Source organism: Pleurodeles waltl, chromosome 5 (assembly GCF_031143425.1).
Source record: "Pleurodeles waltl isolate 20211129_DDA chromosome 5, aPleWal1.hap1.20221129, whole genome shotgun sequence".
NCBI lineage: Eukaryota > Metazoa > Chordata > Amphibia > Caudata > Salamandridae > Pleurodeles > Pleurodeles waltl.
Genome location: NC_090444.1, coordinates 1,553,363,175 through 1,553,382,501, shown reverse-complemented (window position 1 = coordinate 1,553,382,501; position 19,327 = coordinate 1,553,363,175). Strand labels below are relative to the sequence as shown.

The 19,327-nt window shown below is 45.4% G+C and overlaps 1 protein-coding gene across 26 annotated transcripts in view; it reads left to right on the top strand.

Annotated features, from left to right (window-relative positions):
• The window catches only part of MYT1L (myelin transcription factor 1 like), a 1,206,615-nt gene that overhangs the window by 895,955 nt on the left and 291,333 nt on the right, over positions 1 to 19,327 (top strand). For all 26 annotated transcript variants that reach the window (XM_069235880.1, XM_069235860.1, XM_069235873.1 and 23 more), the window contains one exon: positions 3,816 to 4,147. In XM_069235880.1, the coding sequence (XP_069091981.1) occupies positions 3,958 to 4,147 (190 nt within the window). In that variant the 5' untranslated portion in view covers positions 3,816 to 3,957. The remainder of the gene's footprint in view (positions 1 to 3,815; positions 4,148 to 19,327) is intronic.

Here is a 19,327-nt window from a genome sequence, read left to right as displayed (position 1 = left end):
GCTCTGCGTTATGTCCGTGTAGTATACGAAGTGTGAACATTTATTGTCCCTCCTGTCATCATCAAAATGAGAATAAGAGCATTGTGTAAAACAGCACTACAAAAGAAGCTGAGTTCTAAAATCAGAAGGCGTGAAATGGTGTTCCAATATTCAAGAACTAGAGTGCAAAAATTGCACCAATGCTAAGCAGTTGTCTAACAGGATCGGGCTATTCCATTGGTCAGATGGGTTCAATGTCGTTTGATATTGGTCGAACACAGTCAAAGCCAGTGGAAGCATTGCTTGGTACTCCACACGATTGCCCATTCTAATTTGGTGCCGCTGGGTGCTCTGTGATCAAACAAGTTTTTCAACTTCCAGAACCTTGCTCCTTGCAGACGCAGCTCACTTGCATTCGCTTTCTTGTGATTGCAGCAGAGCCAACAGGTGATAGCTAATGAGAGGTGAGGCAAAGCCAATCCGTAACCCCGAACTACATTTTAGTAGGCCAAGCAAACTCAAAAGCATATTAAAAGCAATGGGGCAGCATGTCGGGTGGAACAGAAAAACAATATTGTTAAGGGCACAAGAGAAGGCCCTTCTGTCACCCCTTATTCTTGAGGAAACGAGAGGCATGTGTGCCTCCATTTGCTTTTCTTTACACGCGGGTACGTATGCTGAAAAGTAAACAATATAATGCACAGAGGGTTCGGTATATTTTGAAGTGTTCCTATTAGCGAATTCCTCCGCTGTGTACCTACTACCTAATTCCCTCATGTGGTCACTGGTGATAGTTCCTGCTCTCACCTTTGGGAGCTGGCACTTATATGTTCATCATCAGACTTCGACACAAAGCAAGAAAGGCAGAGAAAGGCAAAAAGGAAAGAAAGAGAAGAACAGGAAGACTTGATAAGGGAGAAGGCCAAAGTGTAAAAGAACCCGCAAGCGTGAGATAAAAAGCTAGTGAAGGCTGGTGGAAGAAAAGAGCATGAGCCGTGGTGTTCAGCTTAAAGTTGTGTTCAATTACGTATTTCATTGTATATGCAGGGAGCGTCCATGCTTTTACAGTGTGTGCCAGTGAGTTATAAGGTGAAAACGGGTTTTCCTATGACTTTAAAAGATCTCAATTAAAATGTACTTTATTTAATAGGGTGAATGCGTGTGTCACAAGTATTTGCAGTCCCTCAGCATACCACGTCATGTGTGGAGGGCATGGGCATGGAAGTCAGTTCACAAAAATGTCATGGGTAGCGGAAGTGACATCACACTCCCTTTCACCATCAATTTTACTCACACATACTTATGCATACACACCTATCTATTCACCAGTGGCGGCCGGTAGTTTTAGGAGGGAATCAATTTTACTCACACATACTTATGCATACACACCTATTCACCAGTGGCGGCCGGCAGTTTTAGGAGGGAGGGGGGCAGGCAGGAAGCACACTCACTCTTTCACACACACACACGCACTTCCATTAACAACACTCATCAACATTCTAACATGCATGCACGCACCAAACATTCATTTAAAAAGATCACACACACTAACCTTCAGCCTTGGAGGTCCAAGGAGGATTGGGACTTCTGCCTTCCCTCATTGGCTGACCTTAGGTCAGCCAATGAGGGAAGGCAGCAAGCAGTCCGAGCCTCACCAAAGAGTGGGATGGGGTCAGTGAGACTGCTGACCCCACCCCACCCCAGTCTGTGACGAGGTGTCACTGATTGACACTCGCCCTGGGTGCTTCAGGGCTTAAACCTGAAGCACCCAGGTCGAAGTCAATGGGTGTCGCTTTCCTTGTCACCCTTGGGATGCCCTTGAAGCACCTTTAATGAGCCGAGGAGGTCACACCCATAGTAGTTGTGACCGCTTCAGCCCAGCAAAGTTCAGCTCAGGCAGCCAGGAGTCTGAACAAATCTTTTATTTACCTCAGCTGCCAGGGAAGGTCATATTCCTGCTAGTCGTGCTCCATTTGTATTACACTAATACTGAATAATGAAACATTGTTCACTATTAGTGTAATAAAAAAATGAGAGAAAATAAAGTGAATGGAGTCCAAACCGAGCTACCACTGTGTTCTTGGCATTGATTTCACAACCTCTGAGGCCAGGGGTTGCAAGGGGCAAGCCAGGGATCTCAAGGGGCAAGCAGGGGGTCGCAGCTGCACCCCCTGACTGCTGCAGAGTCCCAGGAGTACTCATTCATGTTCACAGTTTATGCTCAAAGAAATGTAGCTGTTGTAGATTTCTTCCCGTGGAACTGCCATGCAAAAGGGCATTTACATAGGAAAACTTTGCTTTGGTTCTCGAAGGGGAAAACATTTATTTTACCTGAAAAAAAGCCTTCTCCCATAGAAAAATAAACAGCCGCCCTGAGCTGAAGTAAACTATGAGTTAACTTCGGTGTGCAAAACTATATGAAAATAGTTAGTGAATGCCCACAATCTGGCACGATTTAGACTCTTCTCCATTTTTAATGTGGATCCTAAATGGAATGCCCACAAACCCACACTTACCTGTGGGATAAGGAATCCTTGTTATAAGGTATATATCTCTCTGATCCCGTAAATCAGGAATATGAAGGCTGCCCTCTTCGGTGCGTTAATTTGTCCACTAAGGTTCACATAGATGTACAAATAGGTTTGTGAATCAGGCTATCCATTTTTAGACTACGGAAATACTTTTTCACCACACACTTACTGGACCGAGTAGGGCCTTAAATTACCCATGACCATCCACAAAAAACACAGTCTAGCTCTTTGCCAATTTCGCACTTTTAACAGAAATGTTTAGTGAGAATAGTTGAAAGTGGATCGAAGACAATAGCACTTTGCTAAGGGCCGACACCAATACATGAATGAATGACACGTTCACGCACAACATTCATTCTATTCAATGCATCTTTGTACAGGTTGGCTGTGTCCGTCTATTTTTTTCTTTTCTGCATAGTTGCATCAAATGATTCAATCAATCAATCAAAAAATGTGTAGAGCGCGCTACTCACCCGTTAGGGTCTTAAGGCGCTGGGGGAGGGGAAACAGGGGGGAGGGCAGGGAGGGTCACTGATCGAACAACCATTTCTTGAGGTTCCTTCTGAAGACCAGTAGGTCTTTGGTTTTGCAAAGGTCGGGGGGGAGGGAGTTCCAGGTTTTGGGGGCGAGGTAGGAGAAAGACCTGCCTCCTGTGGTGGTGCGTTGGATGCGGGGGACTGTGGCTAGGGTGAGGTTGGCTGATCGGAGGTTGCGTGTGGGAGTGTGGAAGTTAACTCTTTCATTGAGGTAGGTTGGGCCGGTGTTGTGGAGGGATTTGTGTGAGTGGATGAGGATCTTGAATATGATTCTCTTGTCTATGGGGAGCCAGTGAAGGGTTTTGAGTTGTGGTGAGATTCGTTCGTGGCGGGGGAGGCCAAGGACGAGACGTGCGGCTGTGTTCTGGATTCCCTGAAGTTTGCGTTTGAGTGTGGTGCCGGCATAGAGGGCATTACCGTTTTGTTCTGTGTTCTGGATTCTCTGGAGTTTGCGTTTGAGTTTGAGTGTGGCGCCGGCGTAGAGGGTTACAGTCTTCTTCTCGTAACAAGAATGGGGCTTTTGTATCTTTTCCTTTGGTTCAGACATTGAAAGGGCATTGCCTATGTTTGTAAATTACCAATGCAATGCCTATGCAATTACCTATGCAATGCTCAACATACATAATATGCTTCTGTAACAGTCCTCTGTTTGTCCAGCCTGCAACCGTTAAAATGCATAATTATGAGTTACTACTAAACACTATAAACAGTGCAAAAAGGTGTCATGCGTGCCATAACTAAGACATCATCAAATTTCTCTTTTTAACAGTGTTTACGGCTGCCCGCTGGCTAAAAAAAGGAAAACACAAGATAAGCAGCCTCAAGAGCCCACCCCTAAAAGAAAACCATTTGTAGCGAAGACGGACAAATTGTCTGCCGATGAATGCTATGAAACAGATGGGACCGAGGAAATGGACGAAAAGGAGGAGGAGGAAGAGTATTCGGATGACAACGAGGACCAGGAGGAGGAAGATGATGAGGAAGAGGTAGACCGTGAGGAAGAAGAGATTGAAGAAGAAGATGATGAAGATGAAGCAGAAGTGGAGGAGGACGATGAGGATGAGGAGGAAGATGAAGATGATGACGAGGATGAAGAACAAGGTAATTATCAATGTATTAGTGGAAAAAAATGTGAGATGCTTCCTTTATTTTTAAACTAGCTTGACTAAGCTACCAGGATTTAGACAGGTAAGATTTAAAAACAAGTTCAGGTTTGTTTGTTATTACACTGAAGTATGAGCTCTTCGGTATCTTATACGGCTAATGTGCATATTTTTAATTATACAGTTGTAGGTAAAGACACAAGTTATATTATGAATGATGTCTATTAATATTCACATTAAATGCACTTTGCAAACACAAATTAGACTTGTGGCAACAACTTATTAGACTAGGCAATGGGCAAGTTCTTATGGTGTGACGTGCACTTGGGTGTCAGTAATTGGATAGCTATCAGTCTAATTCCTTCTCCAGTTGTTGGTAAAGAGATATGACGCATTATTTCTTTGTGTTTTCAAGTGCTTCAATATATAGCGTGGCATTTAAGATTGCAAAGGAAAGAACAGCATTTGCTCTTTTCTAGACAATGCTGCCTTTACCTTCTCCTCTGTGCACCAAGCAATAAAAACACCAACAGCAACACCACAACCCCCACCACAAGAATCAAAGCTGCATTCAACACCACTGCCAAAGCAAAATCACCTCCACAAACGACACAAACAGCACCATTTTTTAAAGTCCCATCAATGGAGCAGCCATTAAAATCACCACAACCACCACCACTTAATCCACAAAGAGTACAAGTGACAGCCTGAATACCAGCATCACTACCCCTGGTACCATGATAAAAACACCTCCAGAAGTGCTATGACAAATATTACCAACACAAACGTCACTAACACCATAAGCACCAGCACAAGCTTTGCCACAATCGTACTATCACGTGTTATATTGCATATTAATAATGCCGCATCCTCTTCATTGACCTACCCCTTACATTGCAAGGTAAGTATAGATAAGCAGGTGTGGGTATAAGAATAGTAATTATGCATTTATCATGAGGATTTAGTGATTATATTACTCCGAGTTTATATTATCGACCTGAACACAGTATCATATTACCACAGTCACGGTCACAAACTCCAATAAAATCATTGCCACTGGAAGTACCACCAGTACTCTAGGCACCACACACATCATGCCAAAGGCTTTTATTAATACACCTACACACACCACCACCCATAGCACCACCAGCATTACCACACTAGCACAAGCATCACCAAGCTACCCACTACCATTACAGTCAAGCCCACTACCACATGCATCACCAGAATCACAAGCAATATCACCACAAATACCAACATCACAAGTATTAATACAATCACAAACACCATCACAATAAGATTTATCCTTATATGCAGGACCACCACTATGATTAGCACAACCACCACTAGGGGCATAGATGCCATTGCTGCCACAAGCATATGCACCACCGCATCCTATGTAAAAATACAGACTTTATGACCAGCACTGCAATCCCAGCACCGCAATCTCCACTATTAACACCATCCCCAAAGTAAGCCAGTCAGAGCCTCCATAACTAGTCTATTCCAGGAACTGCCACTGTAAGCTTCAATGCTACAATGGCGGCCTACTGTATCACCATCACGTTTGCAAAAACTACCACAAGCACTATTACTGACACAAGCACCCCCACTGTCAAATGCATAATCCCCACATGGAACACCACTACCAACAGAAGAACCAGACACCCTCCCTCCCCAAGCTCACCCATCACAAATTCATGATTAATAATCATATTAATCTTACTAATACAAGAAAGTGATTCTTGTGCTATTGGTGTTGATGGTGCCATAGTTAGTGGTGGTACTTGAGGTAGTAGTGTTGCTAAGGGGGTTTCTAATAATTGTAAGGTAGGATATTTGACCATTTAGCTATTGAGTATCAATTTTGGTTGCATTTCTTATTTATGTGCCTCATTTGGTCGGGATTCATTTCTTAATATATTTTTCAAAGGATACACCATGTTTATCATTCTAGCTACGGAATGAACTCCAAATTTAGATATCATTTATTGGCATGCCATGATGAAACATATAAAGGAGTACCCTTTTTGCGGCTCTGGTAGATGTCAGAAGAAAGGTCTCAGCACGGAGACATAAACTTGCTTAGTAGCATTGGGTTCACACTTGTGCTCTATTTTTGCACTACAGGGTAAATGTGACAGAAGAGTGCATAAGACTGACTTAGGCAAAGAGTGTCTCTTGCAAATAAACTCCAGCCTGAAATGGTGCCCGACTTCCACAGGGATGCAGCCATACCTGTAAGATCTCCAGTAGAATTCCCAAGTTACCAACTGGGCTGGACCAACAAAGCAATGTTGCCTTGTTAGAGGAGTGTGTGTAATTCCTCTTACCAATTCTTTTGAAACGAACTGTGCATCTTTGTGCATTCTTGGTTTTCACAGTCTAGGAAACAAGGGTATGTACAGTGCCCATTATCCGGGCATGGCCAGAGTCCCAGCTTCTTTTTCACCCAGCAGATTGGCCATAACACAGAACAAAGGGAAATGGGAAGGAAACGTCTAGCTGTTGAAAGTAGGACACTGCCTAGTACCTAATAATGGCAGTATAGCCATTTTCTAAATGTGTGCATCTTTTGTATCTGACTAGAACACCCCATGAGTAGCTGGATCCCACAAATCAGAGAACATTTCACTGTTCAACCTAATTTTCAAACCACTCACCAAGTGCCTGGCTCTCTAGTACTCTGATAAGACCACATGGTGACATCAGTATTGTACAAGGCACAAAAATAGAGGATTAGATAAATAAATAAGCAATACGCCAACCCCCCAACCCACCCCTAAAACCTAAACCCTCCCCCCTAAACCCTAATCCCCCGAGCCCCCACCCCACCTCCTTCACCGCGTCGACTCCCTTCTTCTGTGCCCTAACCACACATGTACGTGGTTCACACATGCGTGGTTAAGGCACGAAAACCAGGAAGTCGTGGAAAACAAAACCGTTGTTTCGCTTTGATTTTCCACGACTTCGTGGTTAAGCAGTCTTTGTTCCGGGTGTTTCCTGCGCTAGAGGTGTCCAGGGCCTGTACATCAAATGCTACTAGTGGGCCTGCAGCACTGATTGTGCCACCCACATGAGTAGCCCTGTAAACATGGCTCAGACCTGCCACTGCAGTGCCTGTGTATACAGTGTTATACTGCCAATTCGACCTGGCAAGTGTACCCAGTTGCCCAGCCCAAACCCTCCCTTTTTTTACATGTAAGGCACCCCCAGGCTAGGCCTTAGGTAACCCCATGGATATGGTGCAGTGTATTTAAAAGGTAGGCTATGTACTGATGTGTTTTACATGTCCTGATAGTGAAATGCTGGGAAATTTTATTTCACTGTTGCAAGGCCTATGTCTCTGATAGGTTAACATGGGGGCTGCCTTTAAATGCTATTAAAGTGCAGTTTACTATTGGGAGTTTTAGAAATGGGGTTTCTGGTTGGCTAGGGTATGCACCTCAGCCAGGCAGAACCTACCCACTCTAGTCAGGGCTTGGGAGTTACACGTCCAAGATAACCCCTGCTCACACACTTGGTAGCTTGGCACGAGCAGTCAGGCTTAACCTGGAGGCAATGTAAAGCGTTTGCACAACACACAACACATGTGACGCAAAATGTACACCACAAAGTAAACACAACACTGAGCTATGTAAAAATAATCTGTATTGCAAAAACATAATTAGACCAAAATTACACGTAAGTAATACCCTGCTACCTTAGCAGTTGTCAGAATGTTACACAAGTTACTAATACTCTGCAAGAATATGCAGTTGTCACATTAAAACACATAAGTACTCAGGATTCTGCAACATAAGCAGTAGTCAGGAATTACAATAAGAGGTATATGCACTTGTCATGAATATTCCTAAGTACCCCTAAAAGGAACAGTAGTGAACATATGGCAAGACATAAATAAAAATATGTTTCTCTCAGTGGATCACCCTAGAACATCCCACCCTCCCAGTGACCCCAAGAGTACCTTAGTTCCGAGTGTAAAGCACTCCAGTGACTGGAAGGTCGGAGTGGGGGCCCCCGGCGCTCCTATGTGCTCAACGGGGGCCACACGCTGTTCTGTAGGGGCGAGGGGTAGCCAGCACCCTCTCTGAGATTCCAAATGGGCCCCTATAGCAAAGGAGGGGGCCAAAAAAATTGCCACAGGGACGATTGTTGGCGGCGCGGGGAGCCTCTGATGAGACTTTCACCCCACCCGCTCTTCCTGTTCGATGTTGGCCCTTCTGGGGGCCGCGTCCTCTGGGGGAGCTTCCCCCTGGGCCTCGTCCGGCCCTTCCTCGGGAGGGGGGCGACAGAGCCCCACACGATACTGTGGACCTGGTGGGGCAGGGGGAGCCTCTGAGGAGGCTTCCGTCCCCTCGCCCGACGGAAAAGCTTTGCAATTAACCTTTCCGGCTCACGGCAGCGGGCAGGCACCCGGGAGCACGACAGGAGCGCGCTCGCTCCTATTCCTTATGTTATAAGTGTCCTGCGGGCACCGAAGACAGCGCAGCTCCGGCGCGCTGGATCTCACATGAAGAGGCGGGTTGCGGCGGTGACTCCCGGCAGGGGAGAGGCTCCGTGCAGAGCACGAGGGGCACTCCGATAAGCCCAGGCTGCGGCAGTGACTTTTAGGGTTCCCAATAAAGCGCTTTTCACAGCGCTCAGGTCAAATCTGCAGCCTCGGCGGTGATTTTTCCTTAGAAACAAAGAGCGCCCTTTGGAAAGCGTTGTGGGCAAAGTGGTAGAAGGGTTGGCAGGGGTGAGGGGCCACAACACCCTGTCCCTGGGAGCAACCAAAACAAGAAGAAGCACAGGGTTGGTGGGCCCAGCTACAGGCCAGCACAAGGGGTGCAGATGGTGGCAGTTCCTCCTAGTGACCAGGCAAGTCACAGGTTAGCACAACAGCAGCAGTCCAAGGTGGTTTCCTGGTGAGTCCATTAATCAGCGTTCTGTGTCCAGTTTCAAGTTCCAAGAATGTTCAAATTGTGGGGAAAATTCCCCTGTACTTATAGTCAGTTCTTACAGTGTTTTTCCATGGTAGGGAGAGGATGTTCCAGCCAGTTACAACTGGTTCTGGGAGTGCCCCCTCTCTCCTTTCAGCACAGGCTCCAAACATCAGTGGGGGGTTAACGACCCTATTGTGTGAGGCCAGAGCACAGTCTTTACGAATGCAGGTGTGCCCCGCCTCTCCCTTCTCTCAGCCCAGGAAGGCTTTGCAATATGTAGATGCACCTCTGTGTCACCTCCACCCTCCCTGTGTTCAGGCTGTCTGAGAAGTATGCACAAAGCCCCAACTGTCAGTCTGCCCAGACGTTGATTGGAGACAAGCTGCAAAACACCAAAGTTATAAGCACAGATAAATGTGCACTTTCTAGAAGCATTTCTGTGATAGTAATAACAAATAAACCTACACCAGTACGCAGCATTTCTTACCACTGTCACAACCATACCAAACATGCCTACGCTACCCCTCATAAATCAGACAATACCCCTTACACATAAGGCACGGCATTTCCAATGAAATCCTATGAGAGGGCAGCACTTACAGCAGTGAGACACCAAGTTAGGCTGTTTGTCACTACCAGGACAGACCATGCAACCTGGCACATGTCCTGCCTTCTACATACATGGCACCCTGCCCAAGGGCTAGCTAGAGAGTACCTTAGGGATGACTTACATGTAATAAAAGGGGAGTTCTGGGCCTGGCAATTAAATTTAGATGCCAGGTCCCTGTGGCAGAAAACTGCACACACAGGCTCTGTGCTAGCAGGCCTTAGATATGTTTGACAGGCTACTTCAGTGGGTGGCGCAAGCAGCGCTGCAGGCCCACTAGTAGTATTTAATTTACAGGCCCTGGGTATAGGGATACCACTTTAAAAGGGACTTATGGGTAAATTAAATATGCCAATCAGGTAGAATCCAATCATACTAAATTTGCAAGAGAGAGCACATGCACTTTAGCACTGGTTAGCAGTGAAAAAGTGCTCAGAGTCAAAACGTCAGCCAACACAGGTCAGAAAAATAAGGAGGCAAAAGCAAAAAGTCTGGGGAATGACCCTGTAAAAGGGCCAGGTCCAACAGGAGTAGCTAGGGGTGCAGAGTTTGGGGTCTCTGAACTCACAATTTAAAAGTACATCTTTTGGTAAAGTAGATTTTTAGATTGACAGTTTGAAAATGCCACTTTTAGAAAGTGTGCATTTTCTTGCTTAACCATTCTGTGTCTCTGTCTACCTGTGGATTCCATGCCTGACTCAGACTGACAGTTGTGCTGTTTATGAATTCCCTCTAGACAGTGACAAAAGGGAGCTGCGGAGTGTCCTCTATATCCTGATGAGTCTCCTGGGCTACAGTGGGGAGGGAGGAGCTTACCACTGCACCTGAAAGGGCTGTGCCTGTCCTCACACAATGCAGTCTGCGTCCCTCAGGTGTGTGTCTGGGGCCAGACCTGGGCAAGGTAGGATCTTGTCAACCACAGAGACTTTCCTTTGAAGTTTGCCTACTTCAAAGGAAGAAAGGGGTATAAGCAGCGGACCCAAAACCCAGACTTTTAGAACACTTCTGGGTCAAGAGAAACCTCTGCCAAGAAGAAATGCTGAAGAGCTGTAGGAGGAGTACTGCCTCTTTGCTGTGTGTGCTTTGTAGGTTGACCTGCCGTTACTGCTTCTGCCTTAGAGAGGACAAAGGCCGGACTTTGCTGTGTATCCTGCTTGTGAAATTTCTCCAAGGGCTTCAACTGAGCTTGCCTCCCGATAAGAAGTCTCAGGGACAGCAAAGACTTCACCTACCAGCCTATGCTTACTGTGGACCCTGACTCGCCAGGTGGTGCCTATTCCAGTTTCTGGACCCTTGGAACTGAAAACTGGTTGAAAATCAAGAAAAATCATGTGTGTGGATGCCAGACGATGCCCCGACTGACCCCGCAGTCTCACCCCGCGTCGCTGACTGCAACCAAAGCCGTGGTCCCTCCTGGGGTGCGATCACCCTAACTGACATTGCAGGCCTCATCCCGCTGCAGCACCGCTGGCATTGTGACTTTGTGAGTCCCGAGTGCCATGTTACCGGCATGCGTGACACCCGACTCAGCTGCAGCGCATGCAGTCCTGTGGTATGACTGCGATTTCGAGAGGTCACCGACTTCATCTTGATCTGCCGGACGTCGACCCCCACCTGAGCGTAAGTAACCAATGTCTCGTACCGAAGCCGCCTCATCTCCCCTGCTCTGCAGAAAGGATCCGATGCTTCGTACCGACACCTACGCTCCACTGCTCTGCAGCACCGGAACCGATGCTACACTGGATCCAGCAATGCCTCGCTTCCACAACTCCGTGTACCGGCTTGTTTCCTCACTTTCAATAGGTACTGTACCTGGAGGTCCGTGTGACTCAGTGACTGGTGCCAATTGATGTCGGATTGTTGGGAACGACTCAGTCACAACGCCATCATAACACAAATTGAAGCATTTGTGTTTCTAAGCACTATTTAGAAGTTTAATCTTTGATAATTCATAACTTTGCTTGTGTATATTGGATATTTGTTGTTTCGGTCTTGTTTTACTCAGATAAATATTGGCTATTTTTCTAAACTGGTGTTGAGTGCTTTTGTGATGTTTTCACTATGTTACTGTGTGTGTTGGTACAAATACTTTACACATTGCCTCTGAGATATGCCTGACTGCTTGTGTCAAGTTACCAAGGGGGTGAGCATGGGTTGTCTGAGCTGTGTATTTCCCTCACCCTGACTAGAGTGAGAGTCCCTGATAGGACAGAGTGCAAACTGACTGCCAGCCAGGGACCTCATCTCTAACACTGTCCCACCACACTAATACCTCAATGGGAACAACCATCTCTACCAAAACAGCACCATATATAAACACTGCAAAAGACCAGAGTGAGGTGGAGAAAGGGGCAACTTGTGTGCATGTGTGTGTGTGTGCATGTGTGCAAGGGAGCTTGTGCCTGGATGAGTATGTAGAATATGCATGTGTTTCTCTCTCATGAGTTACGAAGAACCCTCCACAATAATGTAAATCATACCGATCTCATAAATTCAAGTAGTGCTAATCTGATCCTGTCTCCAAAATGCTTACTGGAGAGCAATGCAATGTTTTTCACGGGGAACTAACATCACGGGATGCATGCAAATATTATAAATCTGGTAGTAGTTAGAAAATGTGTTTAGATTAGTGATTGCATCACAATATGCCTTGACAAAATTTAAGATTATTCTGTATTTAGTTTGTTAATAATTGTAGCTCTAAAGTTCTCCTTCTGTGCAACAGTGGCTCTTCCTTCCGTCTGTAAATATTTCAGACTATGTACTCCTTGTGAGCAAGCAGCATACATGACGATATTAAGGGCATCAGTTACAAATATTTGGTGTAAGGCAGCACTGCAAGTCTTTTTGCAGCACTGCCCCACGCTAAATCGAAAGGGCAGGAATGCACTGTATTTACGACATACTGTGCATTCCTGTCCTTTCAATCAGTGCCGGCACACAATTTGGTGCCTAGCGCCAACTCAGGCACCCTTTCATCATGGTGCAAGAGTGTCTGCATTATTGTCAGGATTGTGTTTGTTCAGGAAAGGACACCTTTCTGCACAAAAACAATCCATGGAGGTTTTTTCCTCGTTCTGTGGGTGTCGCAGAATGCCCACACATGGAAAGAGGAAAAAACAAGAAGAAAAGATAAAATTTCTCCTTGTTACATGTCCTTTGGGGAGGCATAAGGTTTTGGTGCTGCTTCAGGTTTACGTGATTTTGTAACTCTGGGGTAGCGTCAAAATCCATGGGTGTTGCATGGGAACAGCCATTGCAATGCCCATGCAATGCCTCCTTGACGCAGAGTAAGGCTACTTATCATTTTGCTCTGCCTTGCCTTACTTCATATCTATGAGGCCACGCAAAGCCATGAAGGGTAGCTTTGCTTCACCTCATAGACATGATTGAGAGGCTTGAGCCACTGGAGTGTCTAATAGAGTGATGCTCCTGTGGTTCAGGTTTCTTGTAAATAACCCTCTAAATCTGGGGCTTCATTTACAAGAGGCTTGCACCACTGGAAAGTCAGTCTTTATGATGCTCCCGTGGCGCAGGCCTCTTAATCATATCTATGAGGCCATGCAAAGCTACCCTGTGGCACTCCCTGACTTTGCTTTGTGGTCAAAGCCTAGGGATGGGGTCCTGGGTCCCTCCTTCTCTTTAGAAGTGAAGCGCGACAGCACTTCTTTCTGCAGATTTCTTGCTTTTGGGGCCCCCTGGGCCCTGGTCTACCATGGGGGCACAGTCCAGAGAAACTGCCGAGCCCCACTCACTTTACCACTCGTGCTGAAAAGGGGTCAAAAGTCACAAACCTTCTAATGGGCATAACTCAGGCCTCTTGGGCCAATTTTGATGATGTTGGTCTCCTATCACTCGTGGTGGTGAGCACTTGCCACCTGGAGCACTTTCATCAGGCCTCCTGGTCTCGAAGATCCCCAACTTGGTAGGGAGCCAGTCTCATTGGGTGACTTGGGTGCCTCTCTCCATGGGCTGTGTGCCCTTCTTTCGCAGAACTCCAGGCTTTCCCTCCAACTGCCCCTTGGGTGGGGTAAGGTTACCAGCTTACCTTGTCCTGGGAAGTGCCCCACTGGGCAGGAGTCAATCAGGGGCAGAGTCCTTGTCTCAGTGGACAGTAAAGGGGTTCTTCCTTCCAGTTGTCCATGACGCCCGTCTTCAGTCTCAGTGTTTTGCAAAAAAGCACAACCAAGAGACAGCTCTCTCCTCTGTGCAAGGCCATTTAAGTGGGGGCAGAAAGGCTAGCAGGGCTGCACCTTTGGCATATCCTGATTTCTTCACCTCAGTCCAAACCTTCCGGCACAGTCTTATGGGATAGCTTAAAATGGCATCGCTCATGGGTCAGTTGCCACATGGGCTCTGAGGGTCTAAACTCCCCTCTTCCCTGACATTCCTGCCAGGGCCTTCACCACCAATTCCTCCAAGGAGCCCCTCCTCGTTGAGAGACCTGGAGCTGGCCCGGTTCCTGGCACAGTATGACAGCTGGCTGATTGATGAAGGGCCCTGTTCTTGCAGCTAGAGATAACAGTAATTAAACCAGCCAGCAGGGTCACAAAGGCCTGGGCCTTGATCCTGAGCTGATTCAGAGAAAGATGGCATTCCTGGAAGACCCATAAGTTGTACAGATATGCTTTTGTAACCTACTGCATTGTTCTTTTGGAACACATTACAGTGTACATCGGCGTGACTCTGGAGTCTGTGGATCCTAGTGAACTGGAGTTGCACCCTAGGGCTGCCTATCCCATAGGTATATAATGGAGTGTCACTACAGTCAACAATAAAGCACACTGACTACCTCTTACATGTGTACACCCACATCATACAGCCTATCCCAGGCCACCACTCACTCTGCATTGTCCCTTCTGTGCTGGGCACAGTTCTTGGGCTCCACACACAGCTCTCACATTGGTGCACATGTGTGTGCACAAGTGGTCACGTGTAACCAGCCCTGGGCCTCCTACCCTCACAGCAGCCTTACCTCAACAAGGCAGCACTGGCTGTAAACACACGCAGTCCATTTTACCATGCGTTTACTGTGGGTGAGTCCCAGACTATGAGGCTCCCTCACAGTAAAAGAGTGAAAACTGAATGACCAAAAAGCAAAAAAATTAGGGCGGGCTATTTAGTCAGGAGGCCCCCCCTCACACAAACACGTAGACATGAATGAACCTAGACTAACAGACTTACATAACCATGTGCAGCCAGGGTACAGGGTGAAGTGCATTACAAGAGCAATACATAATATGCATTAGGGTGATATGCAATAGAAGACTGGCTGTTGTGTATCATGTGACAATGAACTATGTATAGTTTAGGTAGTCAAGGCTTTGTGCATTATAGAGGCATTCAATGATTTAAAGCATGGTCAAGGGAATAGGATACATGGTAATATACTTTGATCTCACATGCAGCCAGTCCTGGGTTTTGGTCACGGGCATTTTCCATGTTCATATTTTTACAGCTATGTTTTTGTAATGCTAAAAGCAAAACTTCAAGACCCCAATACCAACTTATGCCTGCTAAAAAGTCAGAAATGGCTGAAGGTGTCACATATAACTTGGGCAATGGGGCCACTATGCACATTGATAGATGGGTGGTATATAATAACGCTAATTTCCTAGTTATGAAGTGAAAATAATGACGCGTTTCTCTTTTGCTATTTTAAGGAGTCCTCTGTGTTTTCAGTTTCTGTCATTTGGAGCAAAATTGAGCATTTTATGTAACAGTTTCACATATTTAAATTTAATGTGCTCCTCTCTTAACTTTTGTTCAGTTATGTAATAAGCGATAATGATATATGTAAGCATGCGGGCATCGTATAACAATTGTATATTGTCTCTCTATTTTTAAACTATTTGCTTCCACTCTTATTCTGTATGAATCTAAACTAATGCAACTGCTCTTAAATATCTTCTGTGTAAAGTGCCTTGCTACGTCTCGAGGTTCTTGTTCGCATTATATGAAATCACAAAGTGCTTGAAATACATCCATTTACCAAGTGATATCTTCTGGAAGGAAGACATTTGTGTCCGTGTCTATTTGTGTGCCTCCCTTTGCTTGTGTCTGATCCCCGGTGTGTTTATATGTAGCTGTGCACCTGTGCTTAGGGTGCTTAGGGTAAAGGAGCCAATGGTAAGGTGTATGGGCATACGTGCGTCTGTGTGTGTGTGTGTTTGTGTGAGTGTGCGCGCGCGCATGTGTGTGTATGAGAGAGAGAGAAAACAGAGAGAAACTGAGAGAAAAAGTACTTCACAGGCTGAGGAGAGGATGTGGCCACACAACTTGTTATTTGGTATGGCTGAACTCTCAGAACAGTCCAGTCAGGAGGATACCCTAAAAGAAAATTAAATATAGCCTTGACGCAGTTATCTTAAAAGTGAACTCTGCTCCACAGGCCTATTTACAAGAATAGTGATGCAGGGCAGCCAAGCAAGTAACCTTGCTGGGCTGCCCTGCGCCACAGGAAAAGTGCAGAAATGCACCATATTTACGAAATACAGTGCATTTCTGTCCTTTACTCCTGTGCTGGTGCCCTTTTGGCTACCTAGTACCAATGCAGGCACCCTGGCACTATGGTGCACGGGTGTCTGCATTGCATGCAGGATTGCTTTCGTGCAGTAAGTGATACCTTCCTGCACAAAAAATCCATGGGGACGTTTTCCTCTTTCTTTGAGTGCTGCAGAATGCAGCACACATGAAAGAGGAAAAAACGAGGAGCAATAAAGATATTTCTGCTCGCTACACCTCCCCTGGGAAGGTGTACTGTTTGATGCATTCCTAGGTTTATATAACCTTATACATCTGTGAATGTGTCAAAACCTATTGGTGTTTCATGGGAAAACACACTGCGACACCCATGCAATGTCCCCCTAATGCAGAGTATGGCAACACAGTGACTTGCACTGCCTTGCCTTACTTCATATCTATGAGGCCATTAAAAGCCATGCAAAGTGGCTTTGCGTGGCATCATAGATATGGGGCTGCACTCTGCGTCGCCAATGAATCAAAAAAGTGACGCTCCGATGGTGCACGGGGCTTGTAGATATACCCTAAGGCCCATATTTATACTTTTTTAGCGTCGCATTTGTGCCGATTTTAGGCGCAAAAGCAGCGCAAACGTACAAAATTCAATTTTATTTTGTAAGTTTGCACTGCTTTTGCATCAAAAAGTGGCACAAATACGGTGCTAAAAAAGTATAAATATGGGCCTAAGTGTATTGATGTGCCTTTTCAGCTTGCCTTTGGTAAAGCGTAATCTGACTCGCTAGTGCATGTGGTCAGGTAGCGTTAACCTGCTGAGAAAACTGATATTTAGACTTCGAGCCTGATTTAGTGCTTAGCAGATGGGTACTCCATCACAAATGTGGCAGACATCCTGTCTCTCTTATGGCAAGTGCAACATATCCTAATTCACTTGTTGTTTGGCAAATGGAACATCTGCCACATTTGTGACTGTGTATCCACCTGACAAAATCTAAATCATGCCCTCAATCTTTTTTAGAGCAAATACTTCCCCATTTGAATGCCTTCCAATAACTGATCAATGATTCCATTCAGTTACACTGTCGGGTTGTCAAGATGAAGAAGAAACCCAAGCAAAAAAGCTCCAGGAGATAGAAGGTGTTTCTCATTGGCCAACTCCTGGTAAGGACAATGCTGAATGGCATCCCTCAGTTTTTCTTTTGTGGGACTCTTACTGAATTTCTCTGTTTTCATTTGGGCTGGTCAGCAGATTTATATGGATTTCGCAATTTCAGAGACATTTTGAGGGAGCTCACAATGAGGAAGTTTGTGACTGGGAAACGATGTAGGGACAAGGTCATGCATTCATTGGATCAACGCAGAACCTTCAACCTTATCATCCAATGACATCAATGTTTTTTCTACATTTTTTATCAACAACTTGTAGGGACACAAGATACGACATACCACTAAAGGAAATTTGCCTTTAGAGTTTAGAGACCTACTTTACACAAAGCTAAGGCAGAGGAGCGTCACCCTGCTGGAGTTTTTGAAAAAAGGAAAACTAAAATGATAATAAAGTATGCTACGTTATCAACATTTTATTTTTCCTGGGAGTAAGGGGTGGGGTGGGGATAGACTGGAGGGAGGGGCCCAGAGGAGGGCTATGAACCACAATGTGTGCATTTCTGTTTGTTCGGCCGAGTTGGGCCGACCAAACAGACATGCACGCTTTGCATGTTCTCTTCCCGGCTGTATTGCACATCTAAGTGGATAACATGCACAGGCTCCCACTCCCAGTCTGAGCAGCGAAGCTTGCCACTCAGACCAATAGCAACGCTGCTGTCATGGGGTTGAAAGCAGTGTCGTGATTGGCTGTGTGCACCCGGGAAGAGGACGAGGGCGGAGTGAAGATGAACGCGTCTCCCCTCGAAGGTAAATGTTTTTTCTTCTTCTTATTATTTTTTTTTTTAACCCCCTCTTCTCCAGTTGCGCTCCGACCCGTCAGCCCCATTCAGTGGCAGTCACCGCTGAAATTCATGAGCAATCTTCATGAATTGGGAATAGGATCCAAATCTTCTTTGGTGAATACTGTAGTCTCTGACTCCTCTATTGTCCCTAGTTCCTACAGTACCAAGTTGACATCCGAATACGTCAGTCTAACTCAACAAGCAAACACACCAAAGCAAATGACAGAGTAACCAACGGATCTCATTGATAAGCTGGAAAGCAGTCTTGTCTAGTTCTGGTGCACAGCATTAGTTCAACTGAGGCTTTGGCACAGGTCATCGGGCCTCCTTATTTTCTCTTATTAATTGGGGGCTGTTTTCAGGATGAATATTTTCAGAAAACCAGAGGGTTCTGTACTGGGGTTTGTTAACTTGTCTCCAAAACAGTCAAACTTACTAATATAGCAAAGTTGCCTCTCCAAAATCTCTCTCGAGTTCCTAGCAGGCAATTCAATTATCTGGGGCCGTATTTTATAATTTCAAGAAGATAGTTCGCTTAGCTTAATGGAAGTGCTTATAGGTCACTCTCAGTAAAATACACTCTTTGCATTGTTAAAAACAATCTGTTGAAAGAAGAGATTGAAGAAGCTGTTCTCTGCAAGGCTCAGGTAAAAATGGGCTCTAAGTAGAGTCAGGTTTTGTTTACCTTTCATGAATAGAATTATAATTAAAAGTGCAACAATGTTAAATCACTCTAAAGTGGTTTGGACCCGACATTATGATTATTATATTATTTGTATTTCATATGGACCTCTTAAGTATGGGCTCTTGGCTCCTCCATTATGAGCAATAAAAGAAGCAAAACATGATATACATCATTTTACACATTTTATTTGTTAATACATTTGACACTATGTGGCAAAGTTATATGAATCCCTTGTACATTCTGGCACATCCACAATGACTCGATCGTAAAGATTTTGTGAAGATCCTTTAACGTTGTAGCTGCTACCACAAAAGTAGAGAGCTCCATGTTAATTCATTCAGAGACTACAACATTGCACCTACAGCACAATCTCTGGAACCGATTTTCAAGAAACTTGAATGAAGTTAAATAAGTTTATAAAAGGATAGGTTTGATTAACAGAAGAAGTGATTTGTTAAGGGATAATACTTATCCTTGTTCCTTGCGGATTTTGGAGCATCCGGGCAACCTAGCCTCCAGCAACTATGAG